The sequence below is a fragment of the Nyctibius grandis genome, chromosome 11 (assembly GCF_013368605.1).
Source record: "Nyctibius grandis isolate bNycGra1 chromosome 11, bNycGra1.pri, whole genome shotgun sequence".
Lineage (NCBI taxonomy): Eukaryota > Metazoa > Chordata > Aves > Nyctibiiformes > Nyctibiidae > Nyctibius > Nyctibius grandis.
In genome coordinates, this window is record NC_090668.1 from 19,962,241 (window position 1) to 19,979,539 (window position 17,299).

Sequence of the window (17,299 nt, forward strand, 5' to 3'; positions counted from 1 at the left end):
GGATGTGCTGGGAAGAACAAAATATGGATCTAGACTGAATAATTCCTCCCTTTCCACCTGCAATTCCATGCAGCAGTGAAACATGTATTTCACATGATATAAGAAAGCAAGAGCAGGTACTAGCAAGTTCTGCCTTGGGAAGGTAGCAAAATGTACTTAATAATACAGATGACAGAATGGATAAGGATAAGGGAAAACTGTGTTACTCACTGTCCACCACTGGTTTACTAATTGACATTAGAAACATTGATTTGGTCAGCGGAGACGAAACAGTGGAAGAACAGAAATTAAATCCTTGCGTCTGTGATGTCTGATTCACCTGCAGAATAGAAAATAACCACACTGAGAAAATACGTCAAGCACAACAGCACCATCCCAACTACAGATCACACAGTTCAGTGCTAATGTTTACTGAAATTCTCACTTTCAAACTGGAAAATTGAAACGATCCCTGTATAAGCTAATAGGTGAGAAATGCAAGGACCACAAAAAATGCAAGTGGTGTCACACAGGTGAAATGCAACATTTCGTTTTGTCTTTTAAGTGGAAGACAACTAATTATGCAACAAAAAGACTTTGGCTGCTTGATTTTCTTGCAAGATACTACTTGGTTATTATTAGGATGGATATTGTTAATTGTCTGATGGCCACTGAAATTACTGCTGTAATTCCAACTCCTCAGCATAACTAGACTGTGGTTCAACATGGTAAAAAAACTGATGCTTAGCAGTGTGTTCCCCAAAAATGCCATTCCTGAAAGCAAGAGAAGTCATGAGAGTCTTGACATAATAGCTCTTGCAGTCCAGATCTTGTAAGACCCATTTACTGCCTTGATGAACAGCAGCGACTCTACAAGGTAAACAGACTGGCTGGCCAATGATTCTGGCATGAAACCAGAAAATACTATGGCTGAAACTTCAAATTCAGAAATCCAGGGTATTTATAGTATTTAAGACTGTAATTGCTTCTGTAATAAAAATAAGCAGAGACTCTCATAATATTGTGGCCCATCTGTCCTTTATAGCTATCACAGACTTCTGCTCTAGAGAGATCGCTCTACGTTTTCTTCATATGCGATTAACATTTTGCTTAACTGTTGCTTATAATAATGAGCCTTTTGATTCTGGTTACACTTATGAAAGAAAAATATCTTTATTTTCCTCCTACGATATGAAAATAAACCTGGAAACTTTAACAGAGAAATTACTACTTGGTACCTGTGTGTATTTCAGGTCTGCAAAAGGCAGCACAAGCATTAATTATGGAAGCCTTACAACACCTGTGATTGATAGTATCACTATATCCACGCTAAAAAGTTAATAACTTTTCCATGATTACTCTTGCAATTGGTGGAAGAAAACTGGGAATTTTCTTGTTCTCCACCCTAAGACTTCACCCATCAACCACACTGCCCCAAAGAACCAAGTAGCAAACTTAACACGGGAAATTCCTCTGTGTTAAAGATGGAAGACTTCAGTAATATGATATATACAGGGTGGAAGCCTTCACAGTGAAACTGTGACTTGGGAAAATTACTTCAAAACATTGACATAGCATTTTCTAGAAATCTAACAACAGTTGGACAGCTTTACCTGGTGTTCATAGTCTCCAATTTCCCCTTGCTCGAGTTCTTCAGTGAGCAAGACCAGGGACCCGCACTGATTGCTGGCAAGCGGACTCCGTCTGAGCTCTTTGGAGCTCAATGAAGAAGCATCCAAGTTTGTAGAGGGCTTCTTGTTCTCACCAGAGTCTCCAGCAAGGCCTTCTAGGCTGTAACTGAAAAGAAACCGTGGAGGTTAGATCCTGACAAACTCTTAGGGACAGGCATCTTTCAGCACACTGCACCTTCAAGTGTAAAACACATAGCAGTTATTAACTGAACTCCGCATGATAATGTGTTCAGTTAACGCGCATGGTAACGCTGCTGTCATTCCTCAGCATGCTGCTTCTCAACGATCAAGTGCAGATAGCAGTGGAAGGATTTCTATTTTTTTCATAACAAATATAGCACCATCTTTGTGCCTCTAATGAGACACAGTAGTTGCTTGAGAAGGACCATTCAAACGCCTGGTCAAAGGGCTTTCCCACTGTTTTGTTTGGGTTTTTTTTTCTCGTTGAATGGTGCACAGAAAAACCTAGAAACACCTCTTCTAAAGATTTTGATATTTCTACTTATTCTTTTGTTAGCTTTTTGTTAGGTTCTGCCTGGGAATAAAGCCACCCAAATTAAACTACCTTGTATAGCACGGTGCTGCCTATCCTGGACCACCACCCCTACCAGCAGCCACAAAATCAGCTCTGGGCTGCATGTAATGTTTGTCTGCAGACACATCCTCTCAATCTATTTAGCACTTGCCACTGCACAAAGCTCCGGCACTGATAATGCCCTTCTTTCTGCTAAAGCTGGTTTCTTTTTTCCTTTTCTCCCTGGGTGTTTTTTTTTTTTTTTTAAATTCAATAAATGTTGTCTCCATCAGCCAATCAATCCTATTATATCATTTGCTGAGGAAGCTGTTTGTCCAATGGAGCCACACATAATCACTCAAAGCTAAACAAAATACCAAACTTTTGCTTCGGAATTAGTACTAATAAAAGGCTTGGCCAATCTCTGTAGAGAAAGCTGCTGACAGACAAGTGACCTCTACAGAAAAAGGCTAATACACTCTCTTCTCACCTGTACAAAACAGCACCTCTTTCACATGTGACTATTTCCATCCAATATATCTTGGCCCTGATATTCTGCTTCTGACCCTCCTGTTCCTCATGCCCCAAGCATCGATAAACCCACTGCAATGCCAGTTTGGGTTAACGTGCAAGTGTTAGAGATTCATCTCCCAGTACTCTAGCACAACTCTGTAGCTAACATTTGATTTTACGCACATAAAGTCCTGCTGGCTTGAAATAAGGCGTACCCTGGATATACATCCCAACTTCAGGCTAATCATGACATCTAAGTGGCCAACAAGCTAACAAATAGGCAAATGAAAGGGAAAACACACTATAGATTGTACAGATTATTTAAACAGCAAAAGGACCTTCAAATTCAGGTAGACTTGCATAGCAGTGATTAATGTTCTGCATTCGTTCAGAAGCATTAAGTGGCCGATAAATACGCATCTTCAAAGCAAAAATTGCAATAAACCTTAAATAAGATTTAGTTAATTTTTTAAAAGACTTTTTTCATGTTAGTTAATCAGAAAGAAGACTGAGGTATTTACAATTTAATCTGCTTCAGGAAGATTTTAACTGCACAATGTGTCAACAGCAAGGCATTATAGTTTATTCTAAAATACCTGCCACAAGAAATCAGTCCCATTTCTGTTGATTATTTAGAAGAGAGGAACATACTTTTCTTGCATTCCAAAGTGATAACAATGACACTATACAGTACAGAAGAAAAATAATGTCGTTTATTGTAACACAAACAAACTGCAAATATTAGATAGCTGATTAAATACTCATCAGTTGGTAATACTGCTCTGTAATTGTTGGTTGGGGTATATAGACCAGATGTAACTAGGTCTGTAATAGGAAGGCCAGATCGACTTCTTTCTCAACATCTAGTCTTCAGAAAAAGAGTTTAATAGTTCTACCCACAACCAGCAAGAACTGCCAGAAGAAATCAGAAGCTATAAAATCTGGGAGACTGGCTTCCAGTTATGCTAATATGCAATATCAGGTAAAGATCTGACCTGCAAGCATCAATCCCAACTCTGGGACTTTCTACAGAAGATGCAAGCTCTAAGTGCCTGGGAAATTTTCATCTGTGGCTATCAGATTAGTTTTTCAGGGAAAGTTTTACATGATTAGCCTCTTTGAAGAAGAGGCTAGATCTTTCAATTTATAAAGAGCAAGTCTGTATGAACTTAAATCCTGTATGAGATCCATCCAGAACAAAGCGGTGCTGAATCACGTTAACTCTCGTTTTGATTCTTTGGCTGTCACAATTATCGCTATGATCATTGCTGTGGAAAAAACACGCCTTAAAATCATCACAGAATAGAGCAGCTCAAACCAACAGTGCAGCTTCTTTAATGCTCGAGGCCCATGAAAAGCAGCCACCACCTTCACCTGCACCCCAGTTCAGCAGACCCATTCCCAAGACTAATGGCTGAAAAAGCAGATGAAGCAAACAAACACGTGCACACTTCAGCCAGAGCAGCAGCGGAAAAGACGATGCAGGAAAAGCTGACGACAGGGTGTTTGCAGTGCTCCTTTGCTGCTGCTGCACATTTACTTATACCGTACCTTCTACAAGTAAAGTCAGGACCCATGGCAATGAACTGTACACCAGAGGGACACCAGCTCAAACTAGGAACACCAAAAGAGGCAAACAAAGGAAAAGGGCTGTGATTATTGGATTGTTACGGCACAGGAGAATGTTAAAAGACTCTTACTCTTGCATATCTTAAAAAAAACCCCAAACTCAGAAATAATGCAGTAACTAATATATATTTCTGGCTGTCAGAACACATCAGAGCACCCCAAGTGACCGAGGTTACCACCGAACAGGTAGCAGGACAGCTCATGCTTCCCCCAAACTGATCCCGTCGGCAAGTACGCAATGTACTGGAGAAATTGCTCCTTGAGGGGAGGGATGTTTTTGGGGAAAACAAGGCTGGAACACACCAAAGCCAATTTTGCGTAAGTAATCACACACGGCCGTTGTGCTAGTAATGGTTAGTATTTTTCTGGTACCTCTCATCCCCAGATCAGAAAAAGAACTCCTTACATATATTTAATCGCTTAAGTCTCCTCCATACAAGCATTAATAACCTCAGGCTACACTTGGGAAAAATAAGAGGAGAGTTACGTTCTTAAATGCTGCACAGCAAATCAGTGAAAGAGGCTGGAAGAAAAAATCAGGCTTGTCTTACTATTAACTTGGGATAAAATCAGAGTCCTTCAAAGAGTACTTTAACTAGAAAACCTTTCAGCTCCCATACCCCAAAAAAGTCCCGAGTTGTATCACGAAAGACATAAGAAATGCAAATACAGAATGCAAATATTTTGGTTGTCCTTTTAAATACCGCTTTTGTTATTTTTTCTCTGTCAGCTCATGGCTCAATTGCAGGTTTTGCAGCCACAGAGAAATCAATCTTCTTGTCAGCTATGGCATACATAGGACCCCTAAATCCTGGAAAAGCTGTCCAGGAAACAAACGTCGTCTGAAGGGAATTTTGCATCAGCACAGATCTGCCAGAGCAGCACCGCACAGGTCCTGCTCCCAGCCCCTGGCCTGCGATCCACACAAGGAGAGGACATGGCCAGAGCATGCTTTGCTCCAGGCCAGGAGCCTACGAAAAGGGCAGCACAAGTCTAAGCATCCCTGGGCCAGGATTTGTGAGTGCTAGAAACCTCAGAGGGCACAGAGGAAGGTTTAAAGCCACTGGCTGCATCATCTCATGCCAAGTCTTTGTATAGTTTTCACACACAGTACAACACTGGAAACATTGAGGAAGGGTTTGATGGTTGATGTTCAATGGTGGAGTTCAGAAAATTGCTACCTGGTTTATTAAGGATGTTAATTGGGTGAGGACACACCTGAAGTACCTGTGGTTTGTGCTCCAAAGCTCCAGGTGTGCTTCACCAGCAGCACTCAGCACAGTACCATAAGCATTCTTCATGGAGATGTACCTTCCCATAACATGCCAATATTTCAAGTACTTAATCATCATCCAGCTAAACCATGGTGGCAGAGGGAAGTACTAGTGAGGGACAGGGGGACTAAATACTTCCTTGAGATCATAAAATAACCAAGTCCTGGCCACAGTAAACCTATCTCCATCACACATCTCAATATGCACTCACAGGTTTGGGTTCAGCCCCACAGGGAGGTCAGTAAAACCCACCCAGTGGAAACTACATGGAGGCTGAGAAAGTATCCCAAGGAAAATATTCATACGTGCTTACTCTCTTCATGCTGCCCCCAGCCATCTGCTCGTGGCTCTGAGACTACTGAGCTTGGTGGACCCTTGGAGCTACACTGGTGTTGACTTGTTTGCAAAAGTCAGTAATTCTTGTGTGGTCACTTAAGAATTGAAGGAGAGAGGATTTTCCTCATTAAAGAAATGATGTAACATTTAACAATACACAGCAATGACCCATTGCTGTATTGTAGTGACAATCACGAATGCTGAAACTGCAGAGAAGGGAGGCAGAAAAGAGGAGGGAGAGAAGGAGAGGAGCCGTGCATACATGTAGGAGAAAGCCTGGAAGTGGTGGAAGGTCTCAGAGAAAGATAAAGATCTCTTGGCAAGGGCTGTGGAAAGCAGTCTTACAGAATTACAATCCTGCTGAGGAACCACCCACAATCTCTTGACAACACCATAAAAACCGAACAAGATCAATACATAGCATGCAAAATCCCTTTACAGAAGATGACTTAGGAGGGGGGGAAAAGAGCTATTATATACATCAGCCTCGTGGGAGAGCATAAACTGTTGGAATTAGTTTCATACCATTGCTCTGCAACTGGGGTTAGAGAGGATGATACCAAAATGGTTGGGAGACCAGAAAAAAAAAAATCCAGAGAATGCTTATGAAAGAATTACCACACATTTCCAATACGACTAGGTATTTTAGGTTGCCTATTTGAGACATTTGCTTTACGTGTAAGCTCAGTGTTTCAGGATATTATGACTCAAGGCTCCTCTGTAGGAGGTGTGTCACCATTAACAGACAATGGGTAAAAAGATGTTCATTTGCATGAGCTGAGGAACGAGCACTGCACTGCTTCCTTCAGAGCACAGTGATGCAAATAAAGTGGCTTCATAGAAGTAAAAAAGCATGTTCTTTCTTGTGCCCCTTTTTTTTTAAATTCTCTCTTTTAAAGTCCTCTCCTGAACTGTACAGCACTACTCATATGGCTTCATTTATGCCGATGCATGGTAAGGCATGGTGACTTTTTTGGAAATAACATCATGGTAACATTTTTTTCATATGTGGAAATATGGTAATTTGTTTACACACACAAACACACACACACACGTGTAACCCCACTCATTTTTAAATGAAAATCCTGAGTTAACCTGCCACGGGAGGAGAGGTAGCAGGCTGTGGGAGATGAGAAGAGGTCGAACCACTGAAAGGGAGAGGTTAAACTTCTCTTTGTCTTAGCCTAAAAATGTGCAAGTGTGACCAGTCCATATGTCTGCTGTGTCAAAAATTAAGTGTCCTATTTTATAGGTTAATGTACAGTGCAAAGGTTACATGAGTGAAAATGCATATCTGCATGATGAATGAGGAACTGAAAGTTTGCTATATAGAAGAAAAAAACACACATGGAAGTAAAAAAAATACTTATTATCTATTTTTTACAAAGATGGTTTTAAAAAACAGCAAAAGAGCAAAATTAAAGCCATTTAATTCAACCAGCTGCAGATCTGCAGAGTATTCTCCAACTCTGAGATCAGGTTTATTGCATCCCCTCCCCAGGTGCCCGTCCTGAAAGTCTTGGCAGGAGTCTCTGATGTGCTTTAAATCAAAATTATACACATGCTCGCAGGTAAACAATTATTTTAATACAACTCTAAATCTTACACATGGCAAAGGCCATCAAAATGATATCTGAGATTTCTCCAAGTTATTAACATAACATCCTGGGAAAATGGTTTGAGCATGTGCTCTGTGGGTCAGAAAAACCGCCGTGGGTCAGACTGGAGAGGGAAAGCAGCCAAGCGGGATGCACAGCTCTAACGCCAACGCTTCGAGAGGTACTACAGGTTTACTAACATGACAGTATAGAGTTAGTAGACATTCAAACGCAAAATGGTTAGTCACGTCAGTTGGCTTTGTACCTTCTCCTATGAATGGGAGGCTTCTTTATACCATCCCCCAGAACTCGCATTGAACTGAAAATGAATCATGGAGAGTGGTCAGCAGCTTGAATGGAAAAACACGAACAAGTGGCAGCTGAAGGAACAACATCCCCAACAAATGAACAGAGGGAACAGACATACAGAGAAAACACAAAATTAAATACTGAAGGAAGTAATGAGTCTCTCTTTTCCTCCTCTCTCCCTCTTTTACAAATAAATCTGTTTTTGGTGGTTTTTGTGGTACAGAAAGAAGGTTTCACAGGTATTGACCACATTGCAACTTAGGTGCTGCCAAAGCCAGGTCAGCTTGAAATTTAGATAAGGACAAACTATGTGACAGAAGCTGTTAGCAACTGTGATTAACACCAGCTCCAGTTTTGCAGCGCTTAATCCATCAGTGAAAAATGCCAGCGTTTCTTTCCTCGGACCCGAACATTAAAAACACTGCGCCATTGTTGAAAGACAGGCATTTCAAATCCGCTATGAATGTCAGGAATTAACTGAAGGATGAACATCCTTTTGTGGCAGCCTTGTTAGTTTTCTTTGTATTTTTAACAGCAAAATGTAGACATGAGGATTATCCGTGAAGTGCATTTGAGGAGAGAGGGGAAGCGGAGGGGAACTGAGCGTGTTTTCACATTTCATTTAAGACGATTACATTTTTTCTGATCTTTTATGTGAACAAATTTCTATGCTCATCTCTCTTACAAACAGAAAACATGTCACACTGAAAAAGACCAAATCCTACAAAACCTGATTTTTTTCCGTAGGCTCTTTGCGTCCTGCATCAGCAGCTCTATTTAAGCTTGACTTGGCTATCCCCACCATTGTGGGAAAGACTTTTTGGTGTGGATGGGGGCTGGACCAAGCTGTGAGTCCTTCGCTGGGGCAGGAGGCACCTCTTACAGTTTGGCTGACCGTGCAGCCTGCCTCCCCATTCCTCTTCCCAGCTGTGCAGCCCAGCTCTACTCCTTGGGTTTTGGTAGCAATTCCACTTTATTTGGTTCATTTTCTGCTCATTTAGTGAGTGCAACTGGCTCATCAATGAAGCAAAGAAGTGGCAGGGATTCCCAGAAAGGGAGAGGGAGCACGGACGAAGGGTGGCAGGCAGTGGGAGCAGCACAGGTCCTGCTCATCAGCAGGACAAACCTTAGCTAAGATTTGTGCTCCATATTATTTCACTTCCAAAGTTTGCAAAAGTCAGGTTATAATAAGGGCTTTTCCTCTTTAAAATGGAAAAGTATCTACTGCTCAGGAAATAAATGAATAAGAAAAATACCCTCAATTTAACTGATTTGTATGAAAGTCACTTGTTTGGGCTTCACTTCCTTGGTATTTGTTGTTGCTCACTAAGCAACCACAATCTCAACATCACAACGGCCACGTATGAAAAGAACAAAGAAAAAAAAAAGCCAACAAACCCAGATAATTCAAATTCCTTTGTAACAGAAACATAAAACCAAACAGGAACCAAATCAGCAGCAAAGACCCACACAGCTTTTCTTTTCTAATTAACCTATGTCACAGCTATCCTTATGTAGCAGCAGCTGTATCTAAGAACATATGAGAATAATTAATGTTCCTTTAACTCAGATTTTCTTACGTTTACAATGAATGTATTTTCCCATATCAGAAACAGCCTCCAAAGTCTGATGCAGAAGAATTTAACCCCATCTGTTAAGTGTTAGCAGTAATTGCCAGCTACTCAGTTTACTACCATCAGAAATCCTTACATAACAGGTCCTACACTTAAAACCAAATCTCTTTAAAGGAGTTTATGAGCTTATGGACTCATTCTGTCATGAACCTGCATGTATACCTTATGCTGACTCTTTTGTAGCTTTAAAAAGATAGGTATTACTTAATTTATTTAAATACTACTCGGGGACCAGAAATGAAGCCAAAAAAAGGTGGCAGTGGTAAACAGCAGCAGCAGTAATATTATAATAATAATATCTTTCACCCTACATTGCTATGTTCCTGAATGTTTTTCAACATTGGCTTTAAAATCTGAAGGGTCTATGATATTCCTTTAGTGATAACCACAGCTCCTAACATGCAAAGGATGCACATATTTCCAATGGGAGGCTGCTGCCTCTCACTGGACTGTCCCAATGGGTCAGTAACAATTTACCAAGAACCCGTTGTGAGTGGCCAGTTTTAATTTAATGGCATCACCAAATGCAATGGCTCCGTTTATCTTAAAAGCAGACCCATGGCCACAAACACAGCAGCAGGCAGCCTGGAGAGCAGCACCGCGCTGCACGCCTGGGCTTACGGCCTCTGTAAGCTGCAGGTCTATGCTGGCAGGACGGGAGGATACAGCACCCTGACCCTGCTAAAACAACTGGCCATTCCTGCTCTGGAAGCATTAAAACACATTAAAAACACTGGCCAAACCTCCACTGGTTTCAGAACATGCAGGGTTTGACCCCAAGCATCCGGCAGCCCAGATGCTGCACGGTGCAGAGCACGGCAGGGAACTTTACAGCAACTGCTTTATTGGTGTGCATCTTCCTTACTTCATCTTTTTCCCCACTGAAATGGGGGCCTGAGCACCTTTTCTTCCCACAGTCACTTGGCACCAGCATCTACACACTCATGTAGCTGTTACACCTCTCCTTCTTGTATCTCCTGAAAGAATAAATGGGAAAACTTCCCTTTTTCATCTTCCTGGGCACCACCGTGGACCTCGGTGATGAGTTAAGGTGGGACTTACTGTCCACGAGAGACTGAAGTGGAACCAATTCTGTGAAACAGGGACTACCCATCTCACCACTATGAGGAGCCTCCACACCTTTTTTTAAAACCCTGGTGCCCGTGCTATCTCTTAATACATTCAGAGCAATAATGGTCATGTTTATCTTGTGGTCAGTGAGATTTAACACTCCAATAATTCCTTTAACAAAGCCCTTCGTATAGAAGGGGGTGGTGACAGTTCAAATGGATGACCTGTCCCAAGGTAATTCCATTTGCTCTGGAAAGCTCAAGCGTACTGTAGGTATTAAGTACTTTAATCCTGAAAGTTAATTTAAAAAAAACAAACATACATTAGGAGATTGTCTTCACCCCTTTGAGTGAAAAAGAAATAATCAGAAGTAACATCCTCAGTTTTCTGTTTCATCACGCCGAGTCTTAAAGCTTAGATAAGTACGCATGAGTGGGTGCAAAGTAAATCAAAGCAGCTCTTCACTCACCTCCTCTGATTTATTTCTGCTTCGTTGGTGGCATTCTTCCCCGGCCCCCAACTGTGTCGACGGAAAGGTGACAGTGGTCGCATGGAGTTTCGTAAGACGGAGGAATGAGTGGGCACATCCGTGATACTGTCCAGCTCCTCTTCCTTCTCTCCTCCCTCTGTGGCCACCATGTTGGTGCAGCTGCCATCCAGGCTGTGCCTATCCTTGGGCTGGACGAAGTTCACCATCGGCGGAAAGGGAAGGGACGTGTCGCTGCCCAGGGATGAGTTCCTCTCCAGGGACATGGTGTCATCTGCAGAGGAACTGGAACTGGTGACATCGCATGCAGACTGCTCCTCTTCAGGCTGCTGTGGGTAAGAAAAATTAAAAATACACTGAAGCAGAATCCTAGACTGGTTTGGGTTGGAAGGGACCTTTAAAGGTCATCTAGTCCAGTCCCTCTGCCATGGGCAGGGACATTGTTCGCTAGATCAGGTTGCTCAAAGCCCCCTCCAACCTGACCTTGAACACTTCCAATGAAGTGAATACATTTAACATTTTAAATAAATGCAAATATTTTATATTTCACACAAGCTGAGAGATTTCCTAGCTGACAGCATGAGGCAAATTAACCATCATAGAATTGAGACTTTTTGCTCTGGTTTCAAAAGAGGTTGAAATGCTCTGCAGGGCAATCTCTTCCACCCCACAAGTCCCTGGTTGCCATAACACTGGGCTCGCAGCTCAGGTCCTCTGCCTGCCTTTCCTCCCTCCAATTCCACATTTCATCCACAGCAAATCCTGCTCCTCTCACCATTTCTGGCTAAACCTGTTATCGGTCAAGGTGCCATAAAACCGCCAAAGGTTTACAGAGAGAGATTAATGGGGAACTGGGTCCTAATGACTCCTGATGACAAACTCCAGCCTCTCCTGTGCAACCTGGGATGGGTTTGTAGCTCTCAGCCACGAGAGCTCAAAGGCAACATACTGCATCATGCAGCACAAAAGGGATAATTATTCAATAGCAGAAAACAAACAGAAGAAATAAAAGCTTAAATCCCCGTCCCCCACTATTTTCCATTAAGCAGAAAGTTAATGCCAGGGTTTGCAGCATTTTTCAAATCCAACTGTAATTGAAAAATATCGTTCCGCAGGATCAGCCACCCTGTATTACAGGTCTCAAGTCATACTGCAATTTTTTGGATTAGTTTGCTCCAAAAGCAATAGGTGGAAGCCAAACTGGTTCTCTTTGGCCAAAGGCCACATGCTGACCATACCCGAGAAGAGCCTGTGTGTATTCTGTGTTCCTCGTGGCTAGAATAAAAAAAAACACAAGCATCTCTGACATCACCTTCAGTCTGAAATGGTGTTTGCCCCCAGGGACTGATGTGGCAAGTTTCCATTTATTCTCCTGCCGAGTCCTATGCTGTATCATTTAAAATAATAATAGGCAAATGATCTGTCAGACCATATATAATGGACTACTCAGCAAAGCCATAGCAATTAATTGTCTTCAAATAGCAGGCTCGGTGGGTCTCGGCAGAAGCTGAGGGCTCGAGGAGCTGCAGGCTGCCAGCTCACATTTGGCAGAAGACAACAGGCTACAAAATCCCGTTCTCAGAAGGGAGAGACAGGCATCAAAACCCGCGCAGGGCAGGATGAACGGGAGTGGGGCTGCCCCACGGCAGCCCTCACCTCGGATCCTGCCGCCCTGGCTTTGTTCAAGCCCAGCAGCGTTAAATGCTCCAGACACTTTTGCTTTTCTGTGCCTTTTTTGATGGGCAACATTATAAGAAACAAGCTTCTTGTTAAACTGAATAAAAAGAAACTAAGATGTTCAAAAACTATTCTAATCAAATATTTCACTATTTAGAGGGAAGCCCTGTTTCAAGTTTGACGATTTTTTATTCTTATTTCAGTTTACAGGTACACAATAATGTTCCTAAGGTGGTTTAAATAAATGCTGTCCCACTATTTCCCCTCTCCCATCCATCAAAGAAAAAAAGAGGGGAAAAAAAAGAAGACAGCATCCACAGCACAACACCAAAGTACAATATACCTTTAAAACACAAAATATTAAAAAACACACTAAAAATATATCCCTCCAAAAGCATTCATTTCATGGTAAGGAATGTAAATATTAATGATGAATTTGTGTAAATACTTTACTAGTAAACTTACACTGTAAAGTACTGGATTTGACACATAATCAAATAGGAACTGTAGGTTAAAACAAGAGAGAACTGAAATGGATGCCCTGTAAAGTTTTTGATGACGTTTGACATTATTCAAGATAATCTGGTATTTGTGTGAGTCATGATGAGAGCTTACTGAATTGCTTAAATCCAGACAAATTAAGTAGTCATTATGTGGATAATGCTCCTTCAGTAGAGGAAACAGTCTGCTTTGCTTTTCTGAGACGCAGGAAAATACTGTTCGACATTAGGGCAGCACAGCAGGAGGAGAGAGGAGTAACTGCCAGCTGTACCGTGGAAGGATGGGATAGTTTGGAAACATTAAATTTGGATGCAAATCTAGCAACAATAGTGCAGTACATCTAATTACCTAAGGAGGAATTAGAGTAAAAAGAGGAAATTTTATTTCCCAGATGAGAATACTTACCCAGTTTAATATGCAGGACAAAAAAATGCTTCCCTAGCAGGGAAGATTTAGGGTTTCTATCATAAAGTGCAGTTCAAAGAGACATCTGAAAAATGTGAAATATATTTGGTCTATTTTAACTTTTACCTTGAGCATCAGACTGACTAAAGAACACAAGAAACAATTCCCTTGAACTTGTGGCCCATGCTTATTCCTCTAAAAATATTCTGCCTTCATTTAAATGATTTTTTTTTTTAAACAAAGCAAAATAGTTAATATGAAAGACCAGGACTCTGTCTGCAAAACGCCCAGTGTGGCTGACACATCTAAGAAACAGCTGTATTGTAGCCACCTCTGCAAAAAATTAGCTATCTGGCCAAGTGCCAGTAAATATGCATTGCTCTTTAATCCTATTTGAGTAAGAAAATACCCTGTTTGCAGAACAGAAATGGTTCTCTAATGTGTTCTTTTTCTATAGGAAAAATGAAACATTAAAGAAATAGTAATTTTCTTCAAGCTTGGCTTGCTGCATTGCACCTCAATGAGTTCAACCCTTAACTGTTGACCATAAAACTCATGGCTGAAAAGAGCCTTTACAGACATGAGCTAATGGACATTTTCTTTGCTCTCAGAAACAGTACTTAGTGAGAAGCTAGCAAGAAAAAATTAGATAAGGCATAAAAAGTCAGTTTTCTAAGAAAGAACGGATGTACTTCATGAATAGGGATAAAAGAAATTACTAGGATGGTGGGGGTATAAGATAACTTCAACTAAATCCCTCCATCTGTAGGAGGTCTTGATAAGTTGAATTAAAATGTTCTTTCAATCATTTTCATGATGACAACACACAAAGTGCTGAGACACAAACTTACTCTGTCCCCGGATCTTCCATGTGACAAAGACATTAAAGGTGTTACAGTGTTTTAAAAAAAAAATATGATTAAAAGAATTAAACCCTGGGATCCTGAAGTTTATTTGGCATATCATTACACTAAAGGAGTCAACATCTTTGGTTGGCTTGATATATAACCTAGTAGAGTCATTTTTTATTTGGATTTGCCTATGGCTCCAGGCTCCCTAAAATTAACCTCAAGAGTGGCCTCCTATTAATTATCTATCATAATTTTTATGATTTGGAGTGGAGGAGTCTTCCCCTGGTGAAAGCTTCTCTCTTCAAACTTTTATTCCTTTGGATTTGGTTTTTTTTTTTTTGCATGGTTGTTAGTTTTTTTTGTGTTGTGGTTTTTTTTTTTTTAAAGCAAAACAATAATTCTGAAAATATAAACACAAAATATTTATGGATTTGTGTATTTCCTGGAGCAAATGAAAACAAAGGCAGAAATTAAACAAAATTCAAGAGGCTGGGTTGCAACCCCTTCCTCTGACAATGATCTGTGGGTTTCTGACTTCCCAAGGGCCTTTCGTCTGAATCATTTCCCAAGAGGCATATTAAAAAACTTCTCAGTAACGCTGAATTTCGGTGGCAGGTTAAAAGTTAAGATGAGCAAAGCGTATGGGCTACGCCCCAGGACGTTGCCAGATGATTGTGAGAAATGACCTTATGCAGCATTAATCATTCAAGAAGGAGGGTGTTGCAAAGCCTGCCCAGATGGCTGGCTGAGACGGAGAAGCAAAAGTAGGATGACGAGGACATGGGAATGAAGCACTGATGCAAAAAAAAAAAAAAAAAAAAAAAATTTTGCTGAAGCCTTAGACTTCACGTTGGAAGCGATTTCTGGATTTCAGCAACAGCCTCTGAAGTCTGAAAAAACAAGTCAGATTTTAGTGCTAAAGCTCTCTGAACCTGTCAGCTCATGTTACTCAGCACATGTCCTTCAGAGCCAAAAAAAAAAAAAAGAGGAGAGAAGCACAGCAGACGGCAAGGAGATGGTAAGGAGAGCATGCACCAAACACCAGGGACAGTATAAGGGACCTGCAGATTTTGTGACCCCACAGACCCCAATTCTTCATGGTCCTGGGATAGAACCAGGGCTTAAAAATCTATGAATTTCAAGTGATGTCTATGGAAGCAGCCCAAAAACCCCGGACAGACAATGGCTTGTTCTTCCTAAATTTCTTTTAATGTATTAAGCAGTTAACAGAGGAAGAGTGAGCTATACAATCAAAAACAACTCTAACAGATTAAAGTTCAACTCTTGCTCCATACAATGGGGAAACAAGAACAGGTCTAGTAATAATAGTAATAATCATGATACTGAAAGGTTTGAGATCCTCTTTTTGTCCATAAACATCCTCTCTCTTCCCATTGTGATATGGAAATGGCACTATTTAATAGGATTATAACTAACTGAATCCAACCAAGACATGCATCTTCTAATATTTTTCAGAAGAAAGATTACATCCAGCACTTATTTTAGTGGTTATTAAAAATATTTATAGCTTGCATTTCTACTAGCTGGGCTCAGTAGTCTAAAAAAAGACTGAATTAAGGAACAAGCTCACAAGACTAGTGTCTCTGGTCCTTCTAGAAATAACTTTAACTGTAGAAAAGGTACTCTCATAAATACTGAGAAAGGAGACAAGGAATCAAGTTAGTCAGCAAAGCAGAGACAAAAAAAGCGACTGAGGTTGAGATTAGCTTTCAATAACTTCCTAAACTCAACTCAGGAACCTTTTGAACCCATTTGTAGACAACGTCTGCAATCCACCGCATAATGAGAACAATGCAAAGGCTGCCAAATTAAGAAATTCCCTTTCTACAAAGAAAATAATTTCCTCCCTCTGCCTGTTCTCCACCAGCAATTGAAGATCTGCTTTCCCCACCACCTCCTCCTTTCCCCTGCAGCATCCTTACTACATTGCACTACCTATTCTTTTTAAGTTTTAATTTTTCTTTCTCGTATTTGGAGAAGGAGACTTTCCATGTATGAAAGGGAAAAAGCTAAAATTCTGTACAATATAAAATTCACTGTGTTCCCACAGCACTCTTCTCCCACGCATCCCCATACGAGCATTAAATCAGGCTCAAATGGCTGTTGGCTGTTGTAATTCATGCCACTCTACACGAGAAAATTGAAGACAGTCTTCTGTTCTGACAAACAGCCTTATATTCTCACAATCAGGGTCCTGCATCACTTTGAGAGTAAGATGGGAAAGGGTGAGGCTGGTGAGCTCTGTGCCCTACCACATGCATTAAGGATGACTTTACTGTTCATTTATAGCACATGAAATCACTTAGCCGGGGCTATGGTGTTTCCTGTCCTGCTGGAAAATATTCACCATCATCTGATTTGATTTAAGCAAACAGAATTTTGTTTCATTAAATATATTTCTCTCAAAGCAAGTGTGAAAACTACTCCAAAAGTTTAGTTTTTCAGAGGAGGAACCATGCCTGCTCAAACAGGTAAGCTGGAGCTGAACCTAAGCATGTGAGCTGATGGAGCTGAGACCAACGTGATGGCTGCTCTGAGGAAGGTTCACTTCCTCTTTGATTCTGCATCACTGTTCTTTCTGGGTGCTTTGTCACCATCTACTTATGGCAAGAAGAATACAAATTACCACCAAGACTATTCTTAAAAAGCAAAACCTAATCACACTCCGAATAAATTCAGGCTGCTCTGACACAGACAGCAAAAGATTGATGCTCAAGGGAGGCATCCTCGGTTCAGGAGGCTGACTCTGTGTCTCGGGTCTCACCCACTCCTCCTTCCGCTTCTCAGGCATGAGCAACACAAAGGGCAG

The 17,299-nt window shown here is 41.1% G+C and overlaps 1 protein-coding gene across 7 annotated transcripts in view; it reads right to left on the minus strand.

Moving 5' to 3' along the window:
• AKAP13 (A-kinase anchoring protein 13) overlaps positions 1–17,299 on the minus strand; it is a 219,313-nt gene that overhangs the window by 36,691 nt on the left and 165,323 nt on the right. For 6 of the 7 annotated variants that reach the window (XM_068410072.1, XM_068410075.1, XM_068410073.1 and 3 more), the window contains 5 exons: positions 11,018–11,364; positions 7,800–7,853; positions 4,249–4,311; positions 1,593–1,776; positions 211–319 (listed from right to left, as the gene is read on the minus strand). In XM_068410072.1, the coding sequence (XP_068266173.1) occupies positions 211–319; positions 1,593–1,776; positions 4,249–4,311; positions 7,800–7,853; positions 11,018–11,364 (757 nt within the window). The remainder of the gene's footprint in view (positions 1–210; positions 320–1,592; positions 1,777–4,248; positions 4,312–7,799; positions 7,854–11,017; positions 11,365–17,299) is intronic. The other variant, XM_068410076.1, reaches the window with a different exon arrangement.